Source organism: Protopterus annectens, chromosome 10.part0 (assembly GCF_019279795.1).
Source record: "Protopterus annectens isolate FY-2018-M chromosome 10.part0, PAN1.0, whole genome shotgun sequence".
Taxonomy (NCBI): Eukaryota; Metazoa; Chordata; order Ceratodontiformes; family Protopteridae; genus Protopterus; species Protopterus annectens.
The window spans coordinates 347,630,058-347,657,672 of record NC_056744.1 but is presented as its reverse complement, the minus strand read 5'-3'; the positions used below and the strand labels follow the sequence as shown (position 1 = coordinate 347,657,672).

The 27,615-nt window shown below is 43.3% G+C and overlaps 1 protein-coding gene across 4 annotated transcripts in view; it reads right to left on the bottom strand.

The window, feature by feature from the left end:
- VAMP4 (vesicle associated membrane protein 4) overlaps positions 1–27,615 on the bottom strand; it is a 641,282-nt gene that overhangs the window by 466,761 nt on the left and 146,906 nt on the right. For all 4 annotated transcript variants that reach the window (XM_044085250.1, XM_044085251.1, XR_006366637.1 and 1 more), the window contains exon 3: positions 9,179–9,225. In XM_044085250.1, the coding sequence (XP_043941185.1) occupies positions 9,179–9,225 (47 nt within the window). The remainder of the gene's footprint in view (positions 1–9,178; positions 9,226–27,615) is intronic.

The following is a 27,615-nucleotide window of genomic DNA, read 5'->3' as shown; positions in this document are numbered from 1 at the left end:
CTGTAGCTTTGTTCTTTGACACCAGTGAGCTGACGCGTTGGCGGAGAAGTGATACTCCTTCGATTGGAAGACGTAGTTGAGGTATCTAACTCTGCTCCTATAAAAACGGTATGCTGTGATGGCAATAAGGCAGACTTAAGTTGATTGTAATGCCTAATTGATGGCAGAGTGTCAGAGTGTATTGTGTTGCCTGAGTCAATTGATGCCTGGTGGTAGCGGTGAGGAGCCAATCGTCTAGGTATGGAAACACCTGGAATCCTAGACGCCTCAGGTGAGCCGTGACCACTGCCATACATTTGGTGAACACTCTGGGGGCTGTAGTGAGACCAAAGGGCAGGGCTCGAAACCGGTAATGGTTGGCTCCCAGCCGGAAATGCAGGTGATCCCTGGAGTGTCTGTTCATCTTTATGTGATAGTACGCGTCCTTGAGATCTATGGAGCACATCCAATCGCCTTTCCCTAGGAAGGGAAGAATGGACTGAAGCGTGCCCACTCGGAACTTCTCTTTCTTTACGAACTGGTTGAGTCTGCTGAGGTCCAAGATAGGTCTCCATTCCCCTGTTTTCTTTGGTACCAAAAATAATCCAACTTGGTCTGCTGGGACTGATTGGATGACTTTTTTTTCTAGCAATTTGTGAACCTCTACGATTGCTTGTTCCCTGAGACTGGGTGGAACATCTGGGATTCTGTTTACAGGAATGGCAGGGGTAGAGAATGGTATGAAATATCCTCTGGAAATGATGCTTTGTACCCATGTATCTGATATTATGTTTAGCCAGGCTTCTGGGTACAAAGACAAGCGACCCCCGACTGCCTCCAGAGCCGAACAGCCGGGCCCCCTTTCAGGGGTGCTGATAGGGTTGACCAGAGAAAGTACAGTTGTGTACACTTACCATAAATGTAGATGTTCGAGTGTCTTCACTGTTGCAGTCATGACTGTAGGGTTCTCCCCTGCCGGCAGGCAGTCCTCGGTCGGCCAGAATCCCAAAGTCTGGGTCCGGCGTCGGCTGTTCAGCCATGCTCCCTGACGTCAGAGCGCCAGGAGTACAAAGCTGACAGCCGACGCCATGTTCTCCAGTTTTGCATGCCCCAGATGTCAGGTGCTCCAAAATGAGTAAGATCCCATACCCTTTGCAAATACACCTCAAAAGAAGGCTGAAGAAGGGAACCACTCAAAAGAAAAAATAAGAGGGGACAGGAGGGAGGGAAACCCAGACTGCAACAGTGAAGACACTCGAACATCTACATTTATGGTAAGTGTACACAACTGTACTATGTTCATCATGTTTCACTGTTGCAGTCATGACTGTAGGGTTGAATCCCAAAGCAGAATAAAAGGGAGGTGGTAATAAAGAAGAGGGGGCGGCTAAAAGACCCTGCAAGACAGCAGAAGCAAAGCCTGCCCTAGACTTAGGGTAGAGAGGTAGATTGTAGTGCTTGGAAAAAGTATACACTGAACTCTAAGTTGCAGCTTCCAAAATGTCTTTGGTAGGAACTCCCCTGAGGAAGGCAGCTGAAGTGGCAGCAGCTCTGGTAGAGTGAGTCCTTATACTCCCTGGGATTTGCTTTCCATGGTGTGAATAACAAAATCTGATTCCATGAGCAATCCATTTAGAAATGGTCTGTTTTGAAATGGCTTTACCTAGGGAACTTTAAGCATAAGAAACAAACAATTGCTCTGATTTCCTGATGTCCTTGGTTCTGTCCAGGTAAAAACATAGTTGTCTGTGCACATCCAAGGAATGCAAGATCCTTTCCCCCTTATTTTGAGGACTGGGGAAAAAGTTGGCAAGTGAATAGTTTGATTTAAAGCCACTTTGGAAACCACCTTAGGCATGAAAGTAGGATTAGTCCTTAAAGACACCCTGTCTTGATGAAAAATAATATAAGGTTCCACAGCCATGAGAGCTTGCAACTCCGAAACTCTCCTGGCAGAGGTCAGAGCTAACAGAATGGCTGTCTTCCAAGATAAAAACTTGATGTCAGAAGTGGCAGCAGGCTCAAAAGGAGGTAAGGTGAGTTTTTCCAAAACATAGTTGAGATCCCAAGCAGGAATGGGAGGAGATCTAGGAGGCCTTAAGTTCTTAGCTCCTCTGAGAAACTGTCTCATGAGCTGATGGGAAAAGATAGGAGGGTCTGTATTACAATGAGCAGAAATAGCAGAAGCATGGATCTTTATGGAAGAGAAAGAGAGACTCTTATGTAAGAGGTCTGTCAGGTAAAGTAAAATCAGAGGAATGTTAGGAATAAGAGGATCTGAATCCTGAGCCTGCATCCAGGAGCAAAATCTTTTCGATTTTCCTGCATAAGATTTTCTAGTGCTAGGACGTCTGGCTTCTAAAATGACATCCATAACCTGCTTGGGTAGGAGAGAATGAATCAAAGACTCTGGATTAACCAGGCCGCCAGGCTGAGAGTTTTGACATGGGAGTGCAGAACCTGACCCTGGTGCTGGGACAGAAGGTTCGGTGTCTGAGGTAATACCCAAGGGGGCTCCAGACAAAGGTTTTTTAGAGTTGGGTACCAAAATTGTTGAGGCCAATTTGGGGCCAGCAAAATTATCATCTTGGGCTTGTCCTGTTTGATCATTAATAACACCCGTGGAAGAAGAGGTAGAGGCGGGAAGGCATACCCAGAGAGGTTTCTCCAACTGAATGATAGAGCATCCACTTTCCAAGCTAGTTCGTGGAAAGTCCTGGTGCAAAAAATCTGTAGTTGATGATTGAGGTGGGATGCAAAGAGGTTTATGTGAGGACATCCCCAGACTGCTGTAATCATCCTGAATATTTTGGTGTCCAGCATCCATTTATGTGGATCCGACAGGTTTCTGCTCAGACTGTCTGCCAGGAAGTTTTGCTTCCCTGGTAGAAACTGAGCTTGAAGGTCCAGTTTGCAAGCTAGAGCTGTGTTCCATAGGGTCATAGCTAGTCTGCAAAGGGGATAGGAATGAGATCCCCCTTGCTTGTTTATGTACCACATATCTGTGGTGTTGTCTGTCCATATCAGTAGCTGTCCTGGTTGTAGAAGATTCCTGAAAGCCAATAGAGCGTTCTGTACGGCTAACATTTCCTTTAAATTGATATGCAGGGGCTTCTGATCCCTTGTCCACAGGCCCTGCAGACAGTTGCCCTGAAAATGGGCTCCCCATGCATAATCTGAAGCGTCCGTGGTTAGTATCTGAGTGGCTGGAGGCAGACTGAAGGGTTTTCCTATGTTGAGAGTACATGTCTTGGACCACCAAAGGAATTCCTTTTGGAGACAAGGCAGGACGGTGATCTGTATGTCTAAACTGTGGCAATGCTGAGACCATACACTTTTTAGGTACCACTGAATTTTCCTCATATGTAGTCTTGCATATGGTACGAGAAGGATGCAGGAGGCCATGTAACCCAAAGCCTGCAGGAATTTCCTTGCAGAAAGCGGAGTTAAAGTTGCCAAAGTTTTGAAAGTTGAAGCCAGCTGTAATTGTTTTTCGGATGTCAGAAATGCCATCTGGGTTGTGGTGTTTAGAAGAGCACCCAGAAAAGTTATCTGTTGTGAGGGTGTCAAATTTGACTTTTTTATGTTTACAGAGAATCCCAGGAACTTGAGAAGGTTCTGAACAAATTCTTGATGCTGAAGTAAGACATCCTTGCTGTCTGCTTGAATTAGACAGTCGTCCAGATAAGGGTAAATTTGAATTCCCTTGAGTCTGCAATAAACTACTACTGGAGCCAGGCATTTGGTGAAGACCCTGGGCGCAGTAGACAATCCAAAGGGCAACACAGAGAATTGACAGTGCCTCGATCCGGCCCTGAACCTGAGGTATTTTCTGCATTCCTGCCTGATGGGAATGTGTAAATATGCCTCCTTTAAATCCAAAGTTACCATCCATGCATTTTTGGTCAGCATTGGAAGTAGCTGCTGAAGAGTAAGCATCTTGAATTTTGGTATCTCGAGAAAAGTGTTCAAGACTGACAGATCCAGAATGGGTCTCCATGAATTTTGCTTTCTGGGGACTAGAAAAAGCCTCGAGTAAAAACCTTGTCCCATCTCTGAAAGTGGAACCAGTTCTATGGCTTTCATAGCCAAGAGAGCTTCCACCTGGTTTAAGGCCTCTAACCATTGATGTTTTGGAAGATCCGGCCATCCGCTTGGTCTTGGTAGGGTATGAAAATGGAATTTGTAACCTCTTGAAACCACATCCAGAACCCACTTGTCTTGGGTTATACGAGTCCAATTTAGATGAAAAAGAGAAAGTTTTCCTCCGAGTGGGGCTTCCAGGCAAGAAGTTCCTGCAGCCCAACAGAGGGAGTCATTGAGCCTGTTTTCTATGAGCTTGCAACCTGTCCTCTCCTCCCCTAGGGGTGGAAGCAGTCCACTGTCTTGGTCTATAAGAGGCTTGCATTTGAGGCCTTCCTCGGGAGCGTCTGTATCTACCCCTCTGAGACCTGTCTGAATTGGGAAAGGACCAATTTTTTGTAGGCCAATTCCTACTAAATCTGGGTGGCTGTACTTGTAAGAAATCTTTAACCGTTTGCATGGATTTTGCCTTGTCCTCCATCTTCTTTATCACCTCTTCAGCCTTAGGTCCAAACAAAACGTTATGCTCAACAGGAGCATCCAATAACTTAGCTTTTACTTGATCTGGCAAGTTTTGTTCCTTTAACCAAGCATGCCTTCTAATGACTGTACCAGAGGCAGCAGCCCTACAAGAAGCCTCCAAGGCATCAAATCCACAGTGTAAACCATGCTTCCCAACTTGTTCAGTGGTATGCATTAAGTCATGTAATTCCTTATCATCTGCACAGGCAGAAATGGAAGTTAGCTTTTGTTTCAAAACAGACAGAAGAAATTGCTGGTATTTCAGCATATGAAATTGACAGTTTAAAGCCCTAATATATAAAGTAGCAGAAGTGCACACTTTTTTGCCCCATCTTTCTAAAGATCTGTAATCCTTCTCAGTGGGAATGGGGTTTTTAGCAGTAGCGGCCTTAACCCCCTCAGGACCATGAGAAATGGTTTCAGGATCAGCAGTAGGATTCTTGTATAAAAACTGGTGGGAATCAGGAACCCTATAATATCTGTCTGGCTTAACAGGAGCTGGAGGAAAAGAGTCCGGAGTTAAGTTAGCCTCCGAAAAAGCATCATCCACAATATCCAAAATAGGAGGGATAGCCAGGGGTCTATGTTGGGGAAGAAGAAGAAGAAAATCCCCAAGTCTTTTCTTAGATTCCGAGTACTCCTGTCCTTCTCAGTGAAAATGTTCCCTCATTTCATGTAAAGTTTCCCCAAAAGAGAAATCCTCAGGGGGAGAAGCTGAAGGAATGGATTCCTCAGCATCAGAATCCTCATAAGGGGGGAAAGAATATTCCTGGTCAGAAGAAGAAACTGAAGACACAGAAGCCTGATCAGAGGAGTCATAATACACTTCCTGCCTTGGCCTTTTATCTGGAGGGGGATGTGAACCCCTAATCATAGTAAGTAAGTCCTCTGCCATCTTAAGTAACTGTTTCTGAGACTTGGGTGCCGGATCAGAAGAGGCCTGAGCTGTAGTCTTTGATTTGGAAGGAGTCTTTGCCTTTGTCTTTGGCTTTGCCTTTATTAGAAGCTGAGTAGGCCTGAAAACCCCTTTGGAAGCCGGTACCTGCACAGCGGCTCCGGACCCATCCGAAGGTCCTGCAACAGAAATATTCAAAGGCCTAGTTGGCTCCTCGTGGGAGTCCATTTTGGCTATCGGTTCCGAAATGGCCGACGACAGGGGCTGCAAAAGCACCTCACTGACGACGGCCGAACCTGAAGCTGGCTCTGCTTGTACAATATTGTCCGATTTGGACCTCGGAGGCCTGTCTTTATCCTTGCGTCATTTGTGAACTCCGGTAGCCGGAACCGAATCCGATAACATTTTGTAATTAAAGTGCCTACTGAAGTAATGAAATGCAAAATCGTACCTTCGTTTAATCGTACGTTGATTGAATCTAGCACAAAACCGACAACTAGCTACGTCGTGGTCAGGGCCTAAGCAAGGAATACAGTAAGAATGAAAATCCTTATGAGGTATTTGCTTCCCACATGAAATACAATTATTAACTTTTTCTGACATCGGACTGGAGCAAGAAAAAAGTTTCCCCAACGGGGTACTTAGCTTTGAGTAGGAGAAGAAAGTCTTCGGACTGAAGTTCGTTTAGCAAAAATTGTCAGGAGTCAGCCGACCGGCAAATGCGAACTGCTATCACCGCACGGCAAGAAAGACTGGAGAACATGGCGTCAGCTGTCAGCTTTGTACTCCTGGCGCTCTGACGTCAGGGAGCATGGCTGAACAGCCGACGCCGGTCCCAGACTTTGGGATTCTGGCTGACCGAGGACTGCCTGCCGGCAGGGGAGAACCCTACAGTCATGACTGCAACAGTGAAACACGATGAACATCTGACCCCTGTCACCCTGTTGCCGTGGACCCCCTCTGCCGTGGGGGCAGCGTCTTCCGTTATAACCCCCTCCTCTGCCTCTAGAGAGGGTTTCTCCACGTGTGTCCTGAAAGGCTCCCTGTGCTTTTCGGAACCACATTTTCCCTCCCCTAGGGACTTGGGGTAGGGCCGAGTAGGGGTAGAAAAACGGACTCCAACAGCAGATAATGTCTTGCCTTCTTGCTCACACCTGGTTAAAGTTTCATTTACTTTAGGCCCAAATAGTGATGAGCCATCGGATGGGGTGTTAATAAAGGAAGACTTAAAGGGTTCCGCAAAGGAACAGAGATGCATCCAGGCTTGTCTTTGGAGACTAATGCCCGAACTAGCGGCTCTACTCGAACCATCAGCTGCATAAGACATGAGACGCATGGACGAGTTTACAACTGAGTTTAGGGTAGCGAGCTGTACGTTGACTTTGTCGGCAACCCCTGCAGCTACCGTACCCCGGAGAGTATCTCCTAGCTCTTTCAGGAGATCTCTTTGCAGTCTCGTGAAATGGGTTAAGTAGTTCAGTGATCACAGAGAAAAAGTCGCTGAACCAAACATGCATTTCCCATATCTATCCATGATCCTAGAATCTCTGTTAGGAGGATGGATAGAGGTGGATGTCTCAGACACTTGCTTTTCGGTGGCTGCAGCTACCACCATGGCATGAACAGGCACTCCCTTGGTCAAAAATGGCTTGTCCACTGGGGCAGACATGAATTTATTTGGCTTGCGAGGGACAGGTTCCAAGGCCTCCGGTGACTCCCACGCCTTACAAGAGATCAGTTCCATGACCTCGTCGTAAGGCAGATACACCCAAGAAGTGGAAGGTTGAGACCCAAAAGCCTTCAAGAGCATGGACTCGTCCTCAGCAGGGGTCTTGGACTGCCAATCATCCCTCTAAGGATCTCTAATATCTCTGCAAAGGAGATATCCTCAGAGGGGGATCGAGGAGACCCTTCTGACTCATCCAAGTCTGTGTCAGATGTCAAAGACTCCTGTGGGGAGTCTAAGTGCCTCCTCTTGCACAGTCTCTTTCTGGGCACCTCCTCAGTGGGGGGATCTGGGGAGGTCACAGAAGAGCAAGGGATGCCCTGTGGGGGTGCTTGAGGCTCAGGGTCTCTATGCTTAGGGGGACCGGTATATATATATATATATATATATATATATATATATATATATATTTATATATATATATTTATATATATATATTTATATATATACACATATATATCTATAATACAGACATTTACACACACACACACACACACACACACACCATATACACCCCATGTGTGTGTCGTGTCACATATAGGCTAAATAAGCGCGCGCGCGCACACACACACACACACACACACACACACACACACACACACGCACACGCACACACACACACGCACACACACACCATAACATTTACCAAAGACATATTGATTCAGAGTGTCGCTAGAATACCTCTCAACCTCTTAGACCAAGAATCTGAACAAAGCCATAAATAATCGGGGGACAAAAGCCCAAAAATAGGGAACATTTTTAAATATTGCTCTTACAAACTTAGAAAGTTGATAGAATAACAGGTTTTGTGTTAGCATGACTTTTCTGAAGAGTATCAAGTCTGAAACTCAAATGCCTGTCACTATTTTCTGACTTCAGTCTTTAATGACTTGCCAATGATTTGCCAGAAAACCAAGATTTTATGAAAAACGGACCAAAAACACGAGGCAAAAATCTGGACATTCTGTGAAAATCTGTACAGATGAAGAGATATGGTCCTAATGGACATGTATTTATTCACACATACAATCATGAAGTTTTTCACTCATAGTAAAGGCTTATGAATGCAATCATGTGCTTTGAAAAGTTAAGAAACAGAGTCCATTTCCCTGGGAATTTTAAGTACTTTTCTTCTGCTGTCTGTTCAGACTAGGGTTCTTTTCTTTCACTGTTTCCTTTTCTCAGCAGGTTGTCTGCTTCAGCACGGGTCAGGGTAGTTGGTTAGAATCTCATGGATCGTTCTTACAAGCAATTATGTGCAAAGTTAGGCCACATAATTCGACAAGACACTTATCCGGGACTGATTACAACTGTTAGAGTTCTGAAATACAGCGAGTACCTTGCCTTTTCTGAAACAGTGATGCGCTTTATCACACTCTCTTGCAGTCATGACAATATAATTCAGAGTGCATTATTCATCTTCACCCCCAGCTTTGGTCCGTTAGCTTACCAATAAGGCTACAGCAAGGTCAGATGCTTTCCAAAAACTGCCCTACAATGAGTTATCCGTCTGAATCACCATCCATTACATGTGGTGCACCTAACTACAAGACTGTAATGGCAATATCTTACTACAAAAAATACATATGACATCACAAAATAACATGAAAGAGTAAGAACTGATGAAAACAAGGGCTGAAAAGTACAAATATCCAGAAATAGTTTTCAAAGTACACACAAAAAATGAAATTCCTGAAAGAACTTTTCATGTACTGTTTTTAAGCCAGTCAGATTTTAATGACTTGGCAGTGAGCCATCACCACAGCTGTACATTATAAGTCATAAGGAAAAACAAAGGACAATTTATCTACTTTATATGTACAAAACACGTGAGGAAGGCTTCTACTCAAACCTGAAAAGTGAACTAGGACAGTTGAGGAGCTTTAGTCAGCTTTAAAGAGTGAAAGGCATTTCTTTTCCATAGCACACACCCAGCATCCTTTAGTGATACTCTGTTATAAATCAGTACTTACAAGAAAAAATCCTCCTCTTCATCTGAATCTTCTTCCAAAAGGTTTCTCTGCAGAAAAAGAAAGCGTTTAGGAAAATTACTGAACAGCTAAACTCTGCTCAAAGCAATCAAAATGCTGCATTATATCAAGCTGCACCATGTAAATGATACCCATATGCAGAACTGTGGTTGGACTGTATTTCTTTGTTGTTACGTGTATTACACATGGTTTTATAACAGCACATGAACATCTGCTGTGTGTGTGGGTGCATTTGTATCATTAATTTTTACTTCATGTTGGCTTTTTACATTGCATAATGGCTGAATGCAGCAATTGGTGATTAACACACCTAGCCAGACAAGTGAACGTACTTGGATTTCACATTCATAGCTTAACTTTTTCCCTTTGGAAATTTAGTCCCACTCAGGCAAATGCTTGACATTTCCTGGGAGAGATCATGGAAGAAAACTACAATAAAAATCTGGACACAATTTTAGAACAACCAATGAGCCCAAGAAGCAGATCTTTGAGATGTAGAGAAATTGAACAAACTAACACATATACAATGGTCAGGCCTGAAATGTGCAGAGACAACAAAAATAAGCAGTACTACATGCACACACATAACAAAATCAAAAATAATATTTATCTGTAATGGAACATCTACAACAAATATGCACAGAACAAACAAAAAAATAAGAAAAGAAACAGTAACTTCACAAGCTAAAACATTTTCAAGAAGAAAACCTCCAAGTGTTCACTATCTCAAGAAACCATTTCAATGCTATATGGCCATATACTTACAATAAAGCAAACTGAACTGGGGAGTGATCCAACATACCTTCTTTCACCACCAGCATTTGAGTTTTCATAGAGGTAGCACTGCTTCAACATTCTGATAACTTAAACAATTCTTTCAGTAACAGTAAGTAACTTAACAACTTCATAACAGAATGGTGGGAGATATGCAACACCCATTAAAATCTAGCAGTGCTGCTACATGCCCCCTAAAATAAAACAATACAGTACAAAGAATATATGTACTCACCATATCTATGCATCTATATTGTCCATTTTCATTCTTCCTCAATGATTCGGTACTGGATCCGACCTCTGATCCGACTCAGCCTCATTTACTAGACTCTCGGATCCAACTAATGAGCTCCTCCATCTACCCATAATGCTCCAGTCAACCTGCTATACCGCAGATCGAGTTTGCTGCCTTATAAGCCCTAGGAGTAATTAATCCTAAGCAAAGTCAAATGAAGAATAGAAATAGCAGAGTTGGGACTCAAACCTGGAACAGAAGTTCCACAATAACGATAAGGTCACTCTAGGAGATGAAAGGAAGGGGGTTGGAGGGAGGGGAGTTGAGGAAGAATAAAAATAGACAAACACAGATACATAGATATGGTGAGTACATAATTCTTTATCTGATGTTGTCCTTTTCATTTATTCATCAATGATTGGAACAGAGTCCCCAGCTACATGAACCTTGGCTGGTCCTCGTGGAAGGATATTCCAGAGCACTACCGACGCTTAATAGTGCATTGGTTAAATCTAGCACAAAACCGACAACTAACAACGTCATGGTCAGGGCCTAGGCAAGGAATACAGTAAGAATGAAAGTCCTTATGAGGTATTTGCTTCCCACAAGAAATACAATTATTAATGTTTTTTGACATTGGTCTGGAGCAAGAAAAAAGTTTCCCCAATGGGGTACTTAGCTTTTAATGAAGACTTTGGATCTGAAATTCGAACACGAAAATCTCAGGAGTCGGCCGACTGGCACTTGTGAACTGCTTATGCTTCAGGCACCGTGCGGCAAGAAAGACTGAAGAAAATGGCGTTGGCTGCATCTTTTATACCCCTGGTGCACTGATGTCAGGGAAGAGGCGGCAGCAACCGACGCTAGACCTAGACTTTGGAATTCAGGCCAACTGAGGGTAGCCTGCCAGCAGGATAACCCAAGTGTAATGACTGCAACAGTGAAACACGAAGAACATCCAAAGGCATCTCTGCTCCTGAAGTCAAATCCAATTTGTAATGAGCAATAAAGGTATGAGGATTAGACCAGGCAGCTGCTGTCAAAAGAAGTTTTTGACCAAAAGGCGGAAGAGATAGCCATGGACCTAGTGGAACATGCTTTAGGAGGTTTGAGTAGGTACAGACTTTGTTGACTGTAAATAAAGGAAATAAAATCAATAATCCATTTGGCCAGGGTAATTTTAGAAACTGGCAATCCCAATTTGTTTGGGGAGAAGGAGACAATTGTTCTGACTTCCTGAAATCTTTTATTCAGTGAAGATAAAAATGTAGTTGTCTATGTACATCCCATCCAAAAGATGTAGCATGTACTCTAACAAAGATGGGAAAGAAAACAGGCAAATTAATGGCTTGATTTACATTTGTTTTGGATGATACTTTAGGTAAAAGAGATGGACTGGTTCGTACGGTAACCCTGTCTTTGAGGAAAAAAAAGATAAGGAGATTTGGAAGAGAGAGCCTGGAGGTCAGAAACTCACCATCCAGAAGAGCTGTTTTCCATGACAAAAATTTATATCAGACTTAGCTGATGGTTCAAAAGTTTTCTGAGTTAACCCTTACAGCACAACTGTCAATCCTGGGGGGGCTTTGACGGGTCTTTCTATGGGGATCTAAGCAAGAAAAAAGTACATTTTAGAAAGGTCTTCCACAACTCTGAAGAAGCTAATGAGAAATCATTTTCTCCTGAGTGAAAAATTAGATATAGTTGCCAATTGCACTTTGATAATAGAAAAAAACTAGCTCCTTCTTGAAAAATATATGTTAAAAACTCTAGGACAGCATGGAGACAGGAGCAGTGAAGGAGTCCAGTTCCCTCTGTAGAGGCCAAATAGAGAATCTTTTCCATTTGCTTTTGTAAATCTTCCTTGTATAGTCCTTGTGGGAAGACAGAAGTATTTGTTGGACTGGGGAGGAAAGCCTGAGCTGTCTAGCTATCAGTGGAATTGGAGAAACCATGCGGTCAACTTGAGGACTGGAATGTTTGGATGATCTATTCCAGAGGAGTGTGACAGCAGGTCTGGACTGGGGTCCAGTACCCATGGTGGATAACGAAGATGTGACCAAAGGAAGGGGAACCACACCTGATGATGCCAAAAGGGGCAATGAGGACAACTGTGCTCTTCAACAGTGCCATCTGTAAGAATTTGGGAATTAGAGGTATCGGGGAGATAATCCTAAAGGAGACTGGAGGGCCAAACATGGCCTACAGCATCTCTTGGTGACTCCTCCTGAGGGGGGATTAGGGCAAAGAACCTGGTGCACTTGCTGTTGTGGTGAGAGGCAAAGAGGTTGCATAAAGGCTGGCCCCAAAAATGGAAAATCCTCTCCACCACTGATTGATTGAGAGACCACTCATGAGACAACAGAATGGACCTGCTTAGTTTGCCCATTATAATGTTGAATTTCCCTGGTATGTGTGTTAACATAAGAAAGCAGTTGGAGGAGATTGCCCACTGCCACAATCTGACTGCCTCTCGACAAAGGAGGTAAGATCAGGTTCCTCCCTGTTTGTCGATGTACCAAACAGACATGGTGTCAGTCTGTATTACAATTATCCCAAAAGGAAGAAAATCTTGAAAGGCCTGCAATGCTAGGAGGACCACTCTCTTCTCGAAGACATTGATATGTAGATTGGTTTCTTCTGTAGACCACATGCCTTGGACCGTCTGTTTGAAGAAATGTCCTCCCCCCCAAGTTGGGAGGTATCCGTGGTTACCATGGCCACTGGGAAAGAAAGTACAAAAGGACAGCCTAGGAAAACTTTGTCTGACTGAATCCACCAATGTAAATGATGTTTGCAAACTCAAGTGATTCTGAATGGAAAGGACAAGAGATGATGAAGAATCGACAACTGAACTTCTACGGTCCATTGAAGAATGTGCATATAAACTGGGCAATAGGAATTAAGGTTATGCCAGCTGCCATCGACCCTAGAGCCTGAAGAAGAAGTCTGGCTGGGGGAGAAAGATGGGCAATAATTTGCTTCACCTGGCACCTCATTAACCTTACAAGACGTGGTGGAAGAGAAGCTATCCAACTTACTGTATTCAACTGGGTACCTATGAACTCCAGGCTCTAAACAGGATGAAGATGAAATATGCATATTTTGACAGATGCCTAGTGCTTGACATAACTGAAACAAGTAGTCCCTGGATTCCTCTAGGAGATGCTTGGCTGGGGCAGTGAGGAGCCAGTTGTCTAGGCATAGAAACACTCAGAATCTCAGCAGTCTCAATTGAGCTGCCACCACTGTCATACATTTGGTAAACACCCTGGGGGTTGTGGTGAGTACAAAGGGCAGGGCTCTGAACTGGTAGTGACTGGCCCCTATTTGAAAGGGCAGAAATCTCTGGGATCATCTGTTCATCTTGATGTGAAGGAGGATGGAGCTCATCCAAGTGTCCTTGTGTAGGAAAAGCAGAACAGACTGAACCGTGAACATTTGGAACTTTGACTTCTTCACAAATTGATTTAGTTTGCTCAGATCCAGAACCGGTCTCAGGTCCTCAGCTTTCTTTGGTACTAATTAGAATTTTGAGCAAGATCGGAATCATTTCTGGTCCGGTGGGACATGCTGGATGGCTCTTGTCTAGCAGCTTTCAAACTTCTTGAGCTGCTGCCTCCCTCTGACTGGGTGGGATGTCAGGGAGACTTTTTCTTCTCATTGGGGGAGTCTGGGAAAATGATATGTAATACCATTTAGATATGTTTTTTATCATCCAGGAATCTTTTGTTATTGATGCCCAGGCATCTGGATGTAGAGGCAAGTGCCCCCGACTGCCTCCAGAGTTGAGCAGTCTGGCAAGCTTTCATGAGTGCTGGAAGGATTTATCTGAAAAGGAATCTCAGAAACCCTGGTTTTGCAGGCTTCCTCTGCTGCGAGGATGGTGACTTCTATATGAACTCCCCCCTCTGAGCCTGAGGGAATTATCCCTGCGTGAATCCTAGAAAGGACCCAGAGACTTATGGGAACACATTTTCTTGCCTCCCCTTTGATTCCTAGAACAGAATCGTTGAGGGGTACTAAAGTGTATCCCTATGGCAGACAGGGCCTTTCTATCCTGTTCACTCTAAGAAAACATTTCCTTTATAGTAAGGCCAAACAAAGATGTTCCATCAAAAGGGGCATTGATGAGCGAAGACTTGAACAGCCTCCACAAAGTCATATAAGCACATCCAGGCATGATATAAGCACATCGAGGCATGTCTCTTAATGGCTATGCCTGAACCAGCCACCTGTGAGGTACCCTCCACAGCATGGGATATTAGCCTCAAGGATACATTATAGATGGATAACACAGTGGCCAGTTGCAAAGAAAGCTTCTTGTAGTCCTCCACAGACATGGATTCAGAGAGGGATTTAGAAAGTTCCTTAGTCAGATCCCTCTGCAATCTTGTGAAATGTGGCAAGTAATTCAGGGACTGTAAGGCAAAGGTTGCTGAAGCAAAAATGTACTTTCCGAAATGCTATGGACTCTCTGTTAGGGGGGTGGACAGTTGGACAGTGGAGCTCTGCTTCACCAGCTATGTTTTTGTGACTGCTGGCACAACCATAGTATCAAAAAGGAAGTTCCTTCCTCCAGTGTGGCCTATTTTTAGGTGGTACCAGAAATTTATCAGGGTGACAGGGAATATATCTGGTTCCTTTCCCACATGGCGAGAGACTAGATCTATAAGCTCATTTGCCAAAGGAGACACCCAAGACGTATATGGGCTGGACCCAAAAGCTTCCAAGACTGACTGATTTCCCTTGGGAGGGGATATCACAGGACCATCCACCATTTTGCCTGAGAATCTTTAGGATGTCTCCAAAGAAGACTTCATACAGTGGACATCTTGGAGACCCCCTCCCCTACACCAAAATCAGTGTTGTTGGTGAGAGATTCCATGGGGAAAATCTGGGTGTCTCCTCTTGCACATTCTCTGCCTCCACAGACTATACAACACCTAAGAGAAGGGATGACTAACCTAAACAAACACCAATACTACTAACACAACCAAGTAAGTAAAATAATATTTGCCTTTCAGTCCTCATGCTCTTCAGTGCATCTGCATTCTCTGTCTCCATCTTAGCCACCTTCGGCAGACACCCACCACACTATCACCCCACATGCACCCCTTCTTTTAAACTGGGTCCCTTCCCACATCGGACCGCACACAGTTGTGATGGACCTTACAAAAACTAATCTTACGTAACTGCTGTACATCACTCATCATAACTACCATAACGTTAGACAAGCTAGTAACCCACCTAAACCTAAACCTTTGTTGCTTGGGAGAGTGATTTTTTAAGTCATATACACTTACCAAACTGTCACAATGCACTCGTACTATAAAACGCTCATCAGGCACAACCATGTCTTTGTGAAGAAGGTACGTGATTAATGTCACACATTAAACTTTTTCTCTGTCATCACCATCCCCATCCTCCCATTTTCTACACAAGTTCTGGGTGTAGCATCAACTGTCACCACCTCTCTCAATTCTATGCCCATTTCCTCCCTTCAACAGTCATGCCTCACTGGCAAAGATCTCTCACGCAAATCATCCACCTCTCTGCTGGATTTCTTCATTACCTCTTGCCACCTTCTTATGTCACCCAAATCTTCACCAAATCCACTACTACTTTCCTGCATACCTGCATGAACCACCACAATCTGCTCTCTTTGACCTTCTCTGCAAATGGAACTACTTTGCCTTATTGTCACAATATAGTCATTTGTCCCACAGCGTGCATCCTATCACCCGTATCAGCCACTTCACTCCTTCACCTCTAGCTCCATCTGCTCTGCCTTTACTGTGCAGGTTTCTGGGCCGTCCAGTACTACTGGTCTTTTTGTACATCTTACTTTTCTGCTTCTTTGGCAATGTTCTGTCACATGCAGTACCCCTGACACACTATCAGTTGGCTGCTACACCTCTGATTCTAGCTTTGCCTTCCTCTTTCTGACTTCAGTTCTTCTCAACCACCGCTCCTAGTTACTTGAAGCTGTTGACCTGTTAGACTATTTCCTCTTCTAATTCAATTTTCAGCTTTTTCTGTTTTTCCACATTTGCTGCACATCTTCAGTTTTGCATTCCATTCCCCTATCATTTGCTTAGCTTCCTGTTCAGAGTCTGCTTACAATGTCACATAATCTGTATACAGCACTTTTGTTGCACTGTCCTCTCCACCCAGTTTGCTAATATAACCTATCACCAGTATGAACAGCAGAAGGCTCGCGTCTAAGTCCTGATGCACACTCAACCCCCACTAGGAACCCCTCTCTGTGAGTCTGAACACTGATTGTACTTCAGTCACAGAGTCCTTGTACATCGCCTGTACTAATTCTACCAATACGTCAGGACTACAAACCACTGTGAGACTACCCAAATCAGCTTTCTTGAAACCTTGTTATAGGCTTTTTCCACGTGTAGGAATGTCCAGTTTGGATTCTTTCCTCATGTCTAGTTTCTTCTCCACTGTCTGTCTCACTGCAAACATCAGGTTGGTTGTGCATCCTGATCCAAATATGAACTGCTCACCTCACATTTAACTTTCTATTGCTTTCCACATTTGTTTCTCAATCACCCTCTCCTGTACTTTCATGTAGTGTGACAGGAGCTGTTACCGCTATACACCGTTCTTGCCACACTGCTATGAGTACCCAAAGGAGCCATTTCTCCCTATCTCACCCAACACCTTAATCCTACCTGCTTTGACCTCATCTGAGCCTGCTGCCTTCCATGCCTTAATTTCCTTAATGGTGTTCTTACATCTTCTAGAGTGGGCAGCTCCTCTTCCTGCATCATAGGCTGTGTCTGGGGCAGTACAGCTTGTGTGTCATTTTCTTCATTCAGAAGCTGCTGATAGTACCCTTCCATCTGCCTTTGATGTCCTGTAGGTTAGTGAGCAGGCTGCAGCTGGTATCCCTTATGAAGGGTGTCTGACTCTCTTCTTTATCTTTCGCACTTTGCCTTGCAACCTGACAGCCATATATTGAGTCACTTTCCAGAAGCTGTTACAGTGCCTCTAATGCCTTGTTCTTTGCTATGACAGCCATATATTGAGTCACTTTCCAGACGCTGTTACAGTGCCTCTAATGCCTTGTTCTTTGCTATGACAGCCATATACTGAGTCACTTTCCAGAAGCTGTTACAGTGCCTCTAATGCCTTGTTCTTTGCTATGACAGCCATATATTGAGTCACTTTCCAGAAGCTGTTACAGTGCCTCTAATGCCTTGTTCTTGCTATGACAGCCATATATTGAGTCACTTTCCAGAAGCTGTTACAGTACCTCTAATGCCTTGTTCTTTGCTATGACAGTCATATATTGAGTCACTTTCCAGAAGCTGTTACAGTGCCTCTAATGCCTTGTTCTTTGCTATGACAGCCATATATTGAGTCACTTTCCAGAAGCTGTTACAGTGCCTCTAATGCCTTGTTCTTTGCTATTGTTACTGTTCTTATTGCCTCATTCTTCACTACTGAAACTGTTCTCATAGCCTCTTTGTTAGCCAATCAGTATTCCTTCTTTGCCTGGTACATACATCTTTCCTACCTCCCTCCCACTTTTCCAGCACTTCTTTCTTTTGACAAGTTATTCATTCATTCAGTTTGCTAACCAGAGTACAGCACTGTCCCCCAGTGGACCAATGCCAGTCTCAGCTGAGAGATGCAAAAGAAAACAAAACAATCAGACAAACCAGTGAGGAAAGAACATTTACATTACAGAAACATCCCGCACTTCTGCTTATTTCCATACCTGACTTGGCCACATAGCTGCTCTACATTTTTCACATGTTCTGAGATGCTGCCATTTCTCTTCAGCCTCACCAATTTCCTCTTCCTCCTGAGGTGCTACAGCACTGACCAAGCTGTGGTTTCACTTCAGTCATTATCAACATACCAACTCATGTTCTCTTGCTTTATCCACTAGGTCCTGTAACTGCTGTTATCATTGGCAAATGCCAAGCACATTTTGGCAACATTAATCAATGTGGCCAAATCACCTAAAATCATTCTTTACACCATCAAGTGGCTAACCCTGACACAGTGCATGATCTGTACTCAGTGTTCTGCTAGAGGATACTGCACACTACAGTTACTGCCTAAAGCAGATGACCTACACAACTCTTCCCTGATAGGCACCACCTAGACTCTGTGCTGCTGTCCACAACTTCATTCAGTTTTGGGTAAGTCTGAGGTGGAAAGAGCCAGCATATCTTGGTGAAGTGGGAGGAACCCCACAGGAAGTGCATGCAAAGTTCACACCACTACTGACAGAGAATCAAGTTGTGCGCTTTATTCTTGCGAGTTAAGGATGTTGATCATTATGCCAATCGTGTCTGCCCATGTTTTGCAATGCAACTCTTTACAATACAGTAAATGCATAAAATCACCGTGCGCATATCAGAAGCTTGTACAATAAATACCACAAATTCAAACTTAGGTGTAATTACTACAACCAAACATTCCTGCGGTGTCACAAACATGCTTTAAGATGCAAATGGCAGAAGATTAAACCAAGTCGTATCCCTTTTGCAGAGAGGCTATTCGAGTGTGGCAGTGGGCAATGTCTTCCCAATGCTTTTTTGTGGCAACGCACATTCCTGGGAAGTCCAACGTGATTGCAGACAGGTTGAGAAGAGCTATTCTGATGCCTCACGAGTGGTCCCTGAACAAGCAGGTTGCGGAGCAGATTTCCGCAGATGGGGTCAGCCTTGCTGCAATCTATTTGCCAGTCCCCTCAATACCAAGTGCAGCAGCTACTTCACCCTCATTCCCCCCACAGGGGGAGACACCCAGGGATGCTCTAGTTCACGATTGGCCCTCTGGTCTCCTTTATGCCTTCCCACCTGTTCCTCTGATAGCAAAGGTTATTCAGAAAGCACAATTCCTGCAGAATGATTCTGATTGCTCCGCACTGGCCTCATCAAATTTGGTTCCCCTTTCTCCATCCCTATCTCATGGACGACCTCTGGATTCTGGACCCACAGCCAGACCTATTGACTCATATGTCAGGGCAGATCCATCCCTCTCTTCAGACCCTCCGGTTGACAGCTTGGCTACTCCAGTTCCATCACTAGTCAGGCTTCATCATTTTTCTCCGGAAGTAGTTTATATTCTGTCTTCTTCCCATAAGCCTTCGACTAGGAAGATTTATGCCAGTAAATGGAAAGGATTCTCCATCTGGGCTCATGAAAGGCAGATTGACCCTTACACTGCACCAATTTCATCAGTTCTGGAATTTCTCTCCATGCTTTTCAGTCAGGGGTCAGCTGCCGCAACCATTAAAGTTCAGTTAGCAACTATCTCCACCTTTCATGTCGCTAATGAACCTAGTCTAATGGCGCATAGACTTTGTAAAGCATTTTTAAAGGGCACTATGATGCTTCGGCCCCAGTCTTTGATCCCATAATGTCATGGGACCTCATTTTAGTGCTACAGTCTCTCACTTAGTCTCCCTTTGAGCCTGCAGCTACTTGTGACTTGAAATATTTGTCATGGAAGACTATCTTTTTGGTAGCCATCACTTCAACCAGGTGAGTCTCTGAGCTCCAAGCTTTGTCAGTTAGACCTCCTTACTTTGTATTTCAGAAGGATAGTGTTTCCCTCTGACCAAATCCTTCCTTTATGCTAAAAGTTGCTTCGGTTATTAACCTCAACCAGTCTATTACGCTGCCTGTGGTTTTCCCAGAATTTTCTAATAAGTCAGAATTCAAATTCCACCAGCTAGATGTTCATAGACAATCGCGTTTCTATTTACATAGAACGAAGGATCATAGGAAATCAGATCAGCTATTTGTCTCATTTTCAGACAATAGACTTGGGTCTCCCGTCTCTAAAGTAACCTTATCCAGATGGATCTCTAGTTGTATTTCCTTCATTTATGCCTCAAGCGGTAAGGAATTACCTTTTAAGGTGAAGGCTCATTCTACAAGATCAATGTCTACCTCTACGGCATTTCAGGCCAGGATGTCTATGGATGATATTTGTGCTGCAGCTACATGGGCATCTCGTCACACCTTTATCAGTCACTACAAATTGGATTTGATATCCAGAGGCAGATCTTCCTTTGGTTCCACAGTGCTCAGGAGTATTTTCCACTGAGCCACCCAAGGTTCAGGTGCTGGGGACGCTGTCCCACGGGTAAGAATGTAGGCGAGATTGGACTACATAACATCAAGACGGTATGCACTCACCATAACGTTCGATGTATGTAGTCTATCTCGCCTTACATTGCTTACTTACCCTCCAGCCTTCCCCCTCCTGGAGGGCTAAGATGTTAGTTTTGGTTTCAGTACTCCTTTTGTTGTTGGGCTGATTCTTCCTCTCTATGTGTTGTGTGTGTTGTGTGTGTGGAGTGTGATTGCCTGAGCTTGCAGCAAACAAGATCTGGGGAAAGGGAGCAGTGCAGCATGGGATACATCTTAGCCACGAGCCAATTGAAGACTGGGCTAGAGTATGGCCGAAGTTCGGCTCCAAACCCACGGGTAAGAATGTGAGGCGAGATGGACTACATACATCAAACGTTATGGTGAGTACATAACTTCTTGTTCAGAAACGTCCTCTATGGGACTTACTCAGCTAATAAACACATCAGTGCACACGGACCAAAGGAACATGTATATACATGACTGGAGCCTTACCACACAACCAGAAACTCAGTGACACTCCTCCCATCCAGTTCAGTGACCACCTTGCAATTTTCACAGTAAGGAAATGAACCATCACTATCGGTTTCTAGCATCAACAGAATATCACAGTATGAAAATGACCCCAACAGGAAATGAAATTGACAAGAAGTGGAAACTCCTAGATCAAGCTAAACACACCAACTCTTCTCTGAATATCATACATACCTTTTTTTCCTCAACGTACTGGACAAATACACTCCCATGTGTAGGACAAACATATGAAAGAGCACTGCCAGGATTAACATAACCATAAGAAAGAGTATAGCCCTATGAGATGAAGTCTGAAAACTATACATGCAACACAATACATAGTGCCATAGCAAACACAAAGAAGCCCATAACAACAGCCAGCATTTGACTGGAAATGCCAAGCAAGATTTTAAATATTTACAAAAATGGCAAGTTTAATAAAGCAACTGGCTTCTGAATCACCATCAACAGAGTATTTGGGAAATAAAACTATCTGGTGAAAAGCCTCTTGCAAAGACCTCAAGATATTTTAAACAAAACTTCCAGACTTTTTCAAATACATAATTTCAAAGTATGCCACTCAACAAGGCAATTCAATAAATATGCCTTAGCATTCCAGTCAATCTCTTCACATTAAACTTTCCATCTCTGTCTTTGATCAGTATAAAGACAACAACGTTTAAGCTGAAAGACCATGGCTTTCTGCTGCGCCATTAAATAAATTAAATCAACAGAATTTGTGAAAAAAAATCCCGACCTTTCGACACAAGCTAAAGTCATACCTTTGCATGAAAAATCATAGAAAAGCAGAAAATCACAGGCCCATCACCATACTTAGCCCAGTATCTAAAATAATCATATGTATTGTGCACGCACAGCTCTAGACACAATTAACTGACCACCACCTAATTATTCCAACACAGCAAGGATACCACCCAAGATGCAGCACACAAACTAACTTTCTAAGTCTGGCTACTCTCAATGCTAAGAATAAAAATAAAGGATTTATTTTCAGCTGTTGTTTGTGGACTTCTTCAAGGTATTTGACATTACCATAATTTACTTAAAACAAGACTGCAACTTCTCAGATGTTCATCTAGAGTTGTGCAATGGTTCACAAACTATCTTTAGCAACTGAACTTTGGCTGTCCAGTAGCAAGGTAATCTCGCCTGTTCATTCCTATTAACCACATATGTAATACAGGGACCCACTCACTGACTATTACTGTTCAATATCTTTTCACCAACATACAAAAGGTACTGTTAACAAAACAACTTTGCAACTCGACTCTGTAGACTCTGCTAAAGAATTCCCAACAGCTTCAATTCTCTTAACCATTAGGCAAACATCAAAGTAAACCAATTTACAACGAAGAAAAGACCAAGTTAATAATATTTCAAAAGCAAGACATAATGCCAATTTAGTCTCTTTTCACTGTTCTTCAAGGACCTCTATAAATAGCAACAAGGCATTATCAATGGCCAAGGACTATGCTTCAATGGGGATGGATAACATACCGGGTTGCTAACTGGTCAGCTGAAACAGGACCTCCCAGACTCCCTTACAGAGGCTATTCAATGTCAGCATCCAAACAGGTTTTATGCTAGATGAGTGGAGGACAGCAGCCGTCATCCCCTTGTGCAACGGTAGGACATCAGTGGACCCAGGAAATTGCAGACCAATAATTTGCCCAGCCTCATCTTCAAGGCTATGGAAAAGATCCTTACTGAATTAATAAATAAGGGCGTAGTTAACCTACAAACTTTCAATCCATGCCAGCTCAGACTTGTTAAGGGTAGATCCTGCCTACTTAACCTGGTTGACGTCTTTGAGAAGGTTACTGAAGCAATGGATGAGTGCAAGTCAGTACAAAGTGCATATGTAGACCTCAAAGGAGTACACCACCATCCAACACTCTGGTATCATAGATAAACTATCACAGCCGAAATTGAATCCATATGTAACTCACTGGATAGTAAAACTGGCTCACAAATAGAACCCAGAAAATTAGGGTGGGCTGCTCTACCACCTTCAGAATCTACCCCTTTCTTAAATAAAAATTCTGTAGTCCAAGAAATACCTAATTCCTGGGGTGGGAGGTTGTCATAATGGTTAAAGTGTTTACCTTACAGACACAAGGTACAGGGTTTGATTCTAACATGGGGTAATTGGCTAGGCTTAAAATGGCCCACAGGGCAGTTAGCCTAGTACTAATCTATGACTCTATGACTGTATAAATCACATACGTCAATATTAAGAAAATTATACTTTTCAACAAATTCTAAATTATTAATAGCTTCCAAAAAGTTCCATGAATCGGAACATATTTGGATTCTCCATTCAGATATTTCTTAAGCTTGGAGTCTGCAAGCTTAGCACAGGCAGGGTTCAATGACCCCCTACCATCCACAATGGGTCGAAGGGGTGGCTTACCTAGATCCTCGTGAATTTTAGGTGCTCCAAACATAACCGGATACCTTGGAGTTGTCATATTTAAATAGTTAAATGTATCAATATCAATAGTAGCTTCCAGAAATAAACCATTTATTATTGTTTTAACTCTCTGGTATAGCTTACTTCATTCATAGATGCACCAATATAAGCTTCGGTTTCCAGTATGTTTTTTACTCTATTCTTGTAGTCATCATCATCCATAAAAATTAACCCCCCCCCCCATCTCGTTTTATTGCTCTTATGCCCTGTAGTTTTAAAAATTCTAGAGCCTCTCTATCATTGTCCGTGATATTTGAACTGGTCAGGGGGTACATAGGCTTATTTAAGGCTGCCCTAACCTAATGTCCATCTCACATATTTTTTCAAAAAGGCTTAGAGTATTCTGTAATGGTGGATTAAAAACACTACTCATTCTACAGTCTTGGTTAGTATAACCATTGTTGCCCAACAAAACAGTCGAATTTAACTTACATAAGAATATCCGTAAGTCCAATAAAGTCCTGGGCAAATCCATCTGTACAGTGGGTACAAAAGATAATCCTTTGTGTGACACAACTTGAATGCCCACAATGGTTTCTCACTAAGAAAATCAAGGTCCTAAATCATAAAAACTAAATGGACCATCTTAAGGTTTTGTCCCTCTTCTCATGTCATACAGTGGCAATCTTTGTCTCATGTACAGAGCCTCCACAGACTATCCTGTCAAACCTACTGCATATTCACAAATCCAGCCAGTGGGTTCATGAACACCGTCGCAAGAGATCTAAACTTCTTTTGCATCATAAATAGAGAATACCACTTGTTTGGAATCCACTTCCTTTCCACATAAAGCAAACAGATTTTCTTTCACTGTTCAAACCTAATCTGGACAAATGGATAGAGAACTGCAAATTATCCCCTTTTTTATCACCCGTGTCCCAATTGGAGAGGGGCAACATGTTAAATGTTCTGCTCACCTCTGGATTATTCATACTTAAAATATAAAGGCTAAAAGCTTTGTGGGAATATATGGCTAGGCTTCTATAGATCCTCATGGATCAATTGCTTCATTACTACCTATGATCCTGTGAACAGGAGGGAAATACTTAGGAGTCACAGCTCTCTATCTGATTTACTTATTTAAATCAATTAAAATTTATTTATTCATTCATCCTTTGTTGACCAGGTAAGCCCCACTAGTTTTTCCCTCTTTTCAGGGGAGACCCGAGGTGGTATATATACTGCTAGGGGAAATTTGGCCACAGCACAACGGAATTTCCCCTTCTCTTTGTAACAGGATCTTTTACAACCACCTGAGTGCCCACCAACTCAAGCAGATGGGACCTCGGTTTATTGGCCCTGGGGCTTTTACAAGTCTAGACCATAGAAGTGCCCTGACACTGTGCTGCCCAACATTAGTTCCCAGTGCCTCTATCAAGCAGAGCCGCTGAAGTGATCCCCGGGGTAAACATTCTATTTCCCATACACTCATCAAGATTTCTCTTGAAGAGGGCCAGTGAGGTGCTCTGCTTGACATGTACGGGAAGTCTATTCCAGAGCATGGGAAGTCTCTGGGTTATGAACCAGTCCCTCCAGCATGTTCTGTTGATTAATGAGGTTGAGGTCTCTGGAATGTGTGGTGTGGAGAGATTGGGATTTCTTTAGATGTAGCATTTCTAACAGAGCTGGGTCAGACATGGCTTTGTAAGTCAAGCAGAGATCGCCTCTTAGTAGACGATATGAGACAGAACAGCTGGAGTTTTTTTGAGTCGGTCCATGTAGGACATGTGCTTAAGGCTTAGGATCCTCTTTGTGAGGTACTTTTGTAGTCTTTCCAGTTGTTGCAGGTGTCTAGTGAGGTACATGCCAAATGGGGCATTATACTCTATTTTAAAGTACTGAGGAAATTAGAAATCCCCCCCCCCCCCAAAAAAAAAATAAAAAACAGTACTATGCAGGCTGCCATCCACTTACAATAAAACATCAGCACCTGCAGCCAGCAGAAAGAAAGTGCTCAACACAGTTTGGTAATGGTCAAGATAAACTGAATGATGCTGGAAACAAACTATTACATCTGTCAAATGTCCGCAAGCTAATGCAAAATGCATCCCAAAACCTCTTTAAGGTCAAGGTCAACAAAAATAATATAAGTGTTGGCGAGTGTGTGCAAAGTTTCTATTTTCAGCTAAAAAGAACAAATTCCAAGCTACCTCACAAATTAAGAGCATCACGTTATTATATATTTAGAGAAAAATCATCATCATCTTCAACACGTCGAGCACTTAGACGCCTATCTGCACCTAACAAGGGTTTGTCTTTGGTATTATTTACACTCAATACCATTACAAACAGCTTTATTTTTTTTTTACTTACCATCATCTCTCATTATTATTTCAAACTCCCTTCTTTTGTGGTTCTCCCTTCCTTCCTTTAATTACCCCATTTACACTACTCACCCTTATGCTTCTTCATTTGCAGTTACAACCAGACTAACACACAACTGCTTATCCTGAAATCACGCAAAACTACATATGATATAAACTTGCACAACTTGTGAAGTTAAAATGGAAATTTCTGTTTGCATTACAATTCTTCATGCCAGTGTTGGTCTGCTGTACAATGTAAAATGTATCACAATGTAATAACTAATAAAAATAAAGGCGTGCTCTGTAATGAACATATTCTGCATGGTTTTCATCAGTCTTTGCTGTACACTGTGTAGTATTATGGCAAATACTACCTTGATCATATGTTAGAATGCAGGTTCCTAGAAGTGTCTCCCTCCCTGGGTCCCCTCTGAAAATGGATTTATCCAGTACATTTTACAAAAGGTGCCTAAAAGGGATCAAACCTCTATCACCCACAATGTCAGTTAAAGAGTCAACAAGTGAGGATGGATAACAGATCCCCCCCTGTTGTGTGAGTAGGTCCACCCTGTGAGGTAACTCGTGATGACTGCCTTTGGCTAAGTGGAGAAGAAAAGGGAACCAATGCTGTCTGGGCCAAAAACGGAAGTCAACAACAAGACTTTGGGGGAAGCCTTGCTCTATCTTGAGCAGGGCCCTCAAAATGAGAAAAAAAAAGAGGGAAGGCATAGAGAAACATCCCCTTCCAGGCCAGAAGACTTGGGACTAAGGTGCAAATAAGAGGAAGTTGTCCATTCAAAGGGGAGGCAAAAAGACGCACCTGAGGAGTACACCACTGATGGACAATGTCCAGAAATACACCTCTGTGAAGCATCCATTCATGAGGCTGTGTTACGGACCTGCTCAGAGAGTCCGCCACTATGTTCTACTCTGAAGGAATTACATACACCCTGAAGAATCACTTGATACTGGACAGCTAGATCCAAACTTGAAGAGCCAGCCTACAAAGAAGGTACAACCATGTCCCTCTCCTTGCTTGTCACTGTACCACATTACTGTGGTATTGTCTACAAAAATTTTGAGAGGCCCTGGAAGAAAAAGACAATGAAAGGTCTGAAGTGCAGAAAGGAGAGCTCTCATCTCCTTGATACTGACATGGTCTGACCTCTGATAACGAGGGCCAGAGACCCTGGACCCTGAGAGGACCAAAAGAGGCTGCCCATCCGATGTCTGAGGCATCTGCAAAAAGTTCCTGAGTGGGGAATAGGGAATGAAAAGGAAGCACCGGGTTGAGAGACAGCTGATGAATCCACCACTGAAGCTCAAGCTTGAGGCATGGAAGAAGAGGGACTAGAAAATCTAGAGGATGACAGTGTTGGAGCAATACTGACTTAAGGAACAACTGCAGTTTTCTCATACAGAGGCTACCACAGGAATGGTGGAGGCCATGAACACTACAGCCCTTAGAAACTCCCTGGTCGTAAATGAAACCTGAGGAAGAAGTGACTGAAAAAAAGCAATCAGAGAAAGAGTTTAGGGAGGAGACAGGGAGGCCAGCATAGGGATGGTCTGGAGCCTGCAACCTCAAAACACATGATCCTGAGAAGGAACCAGGACTGATTTCTGAAGTTTATTATCAACCCCAGGCTTTGCATGAACACAGTACAGCGATGGTGTTCAAGCAAGGTCTCGGGGGGGGGGGGTAGGAAGCCTGAATGAGGAAGTCATCTAGATAATGAAAGATTTGAACTCCTCTCATCCTGTAAAAAGCAATCACACAAGCGAGGCATTCAGTGAAAACCCTTGGGGAAAGTAGAAAGACCAAAGGACAAAGCAGAGAACTGAAAATACAGAAACAGAGAAATGCAAAGACTTCCTGAAAAGGGGATGAAAAGGGATGTGAAGATAAGCATCCTTAAAATCCAGAGAGACCAGGAAAGCTTGGGGAAGAAGAATAGGGA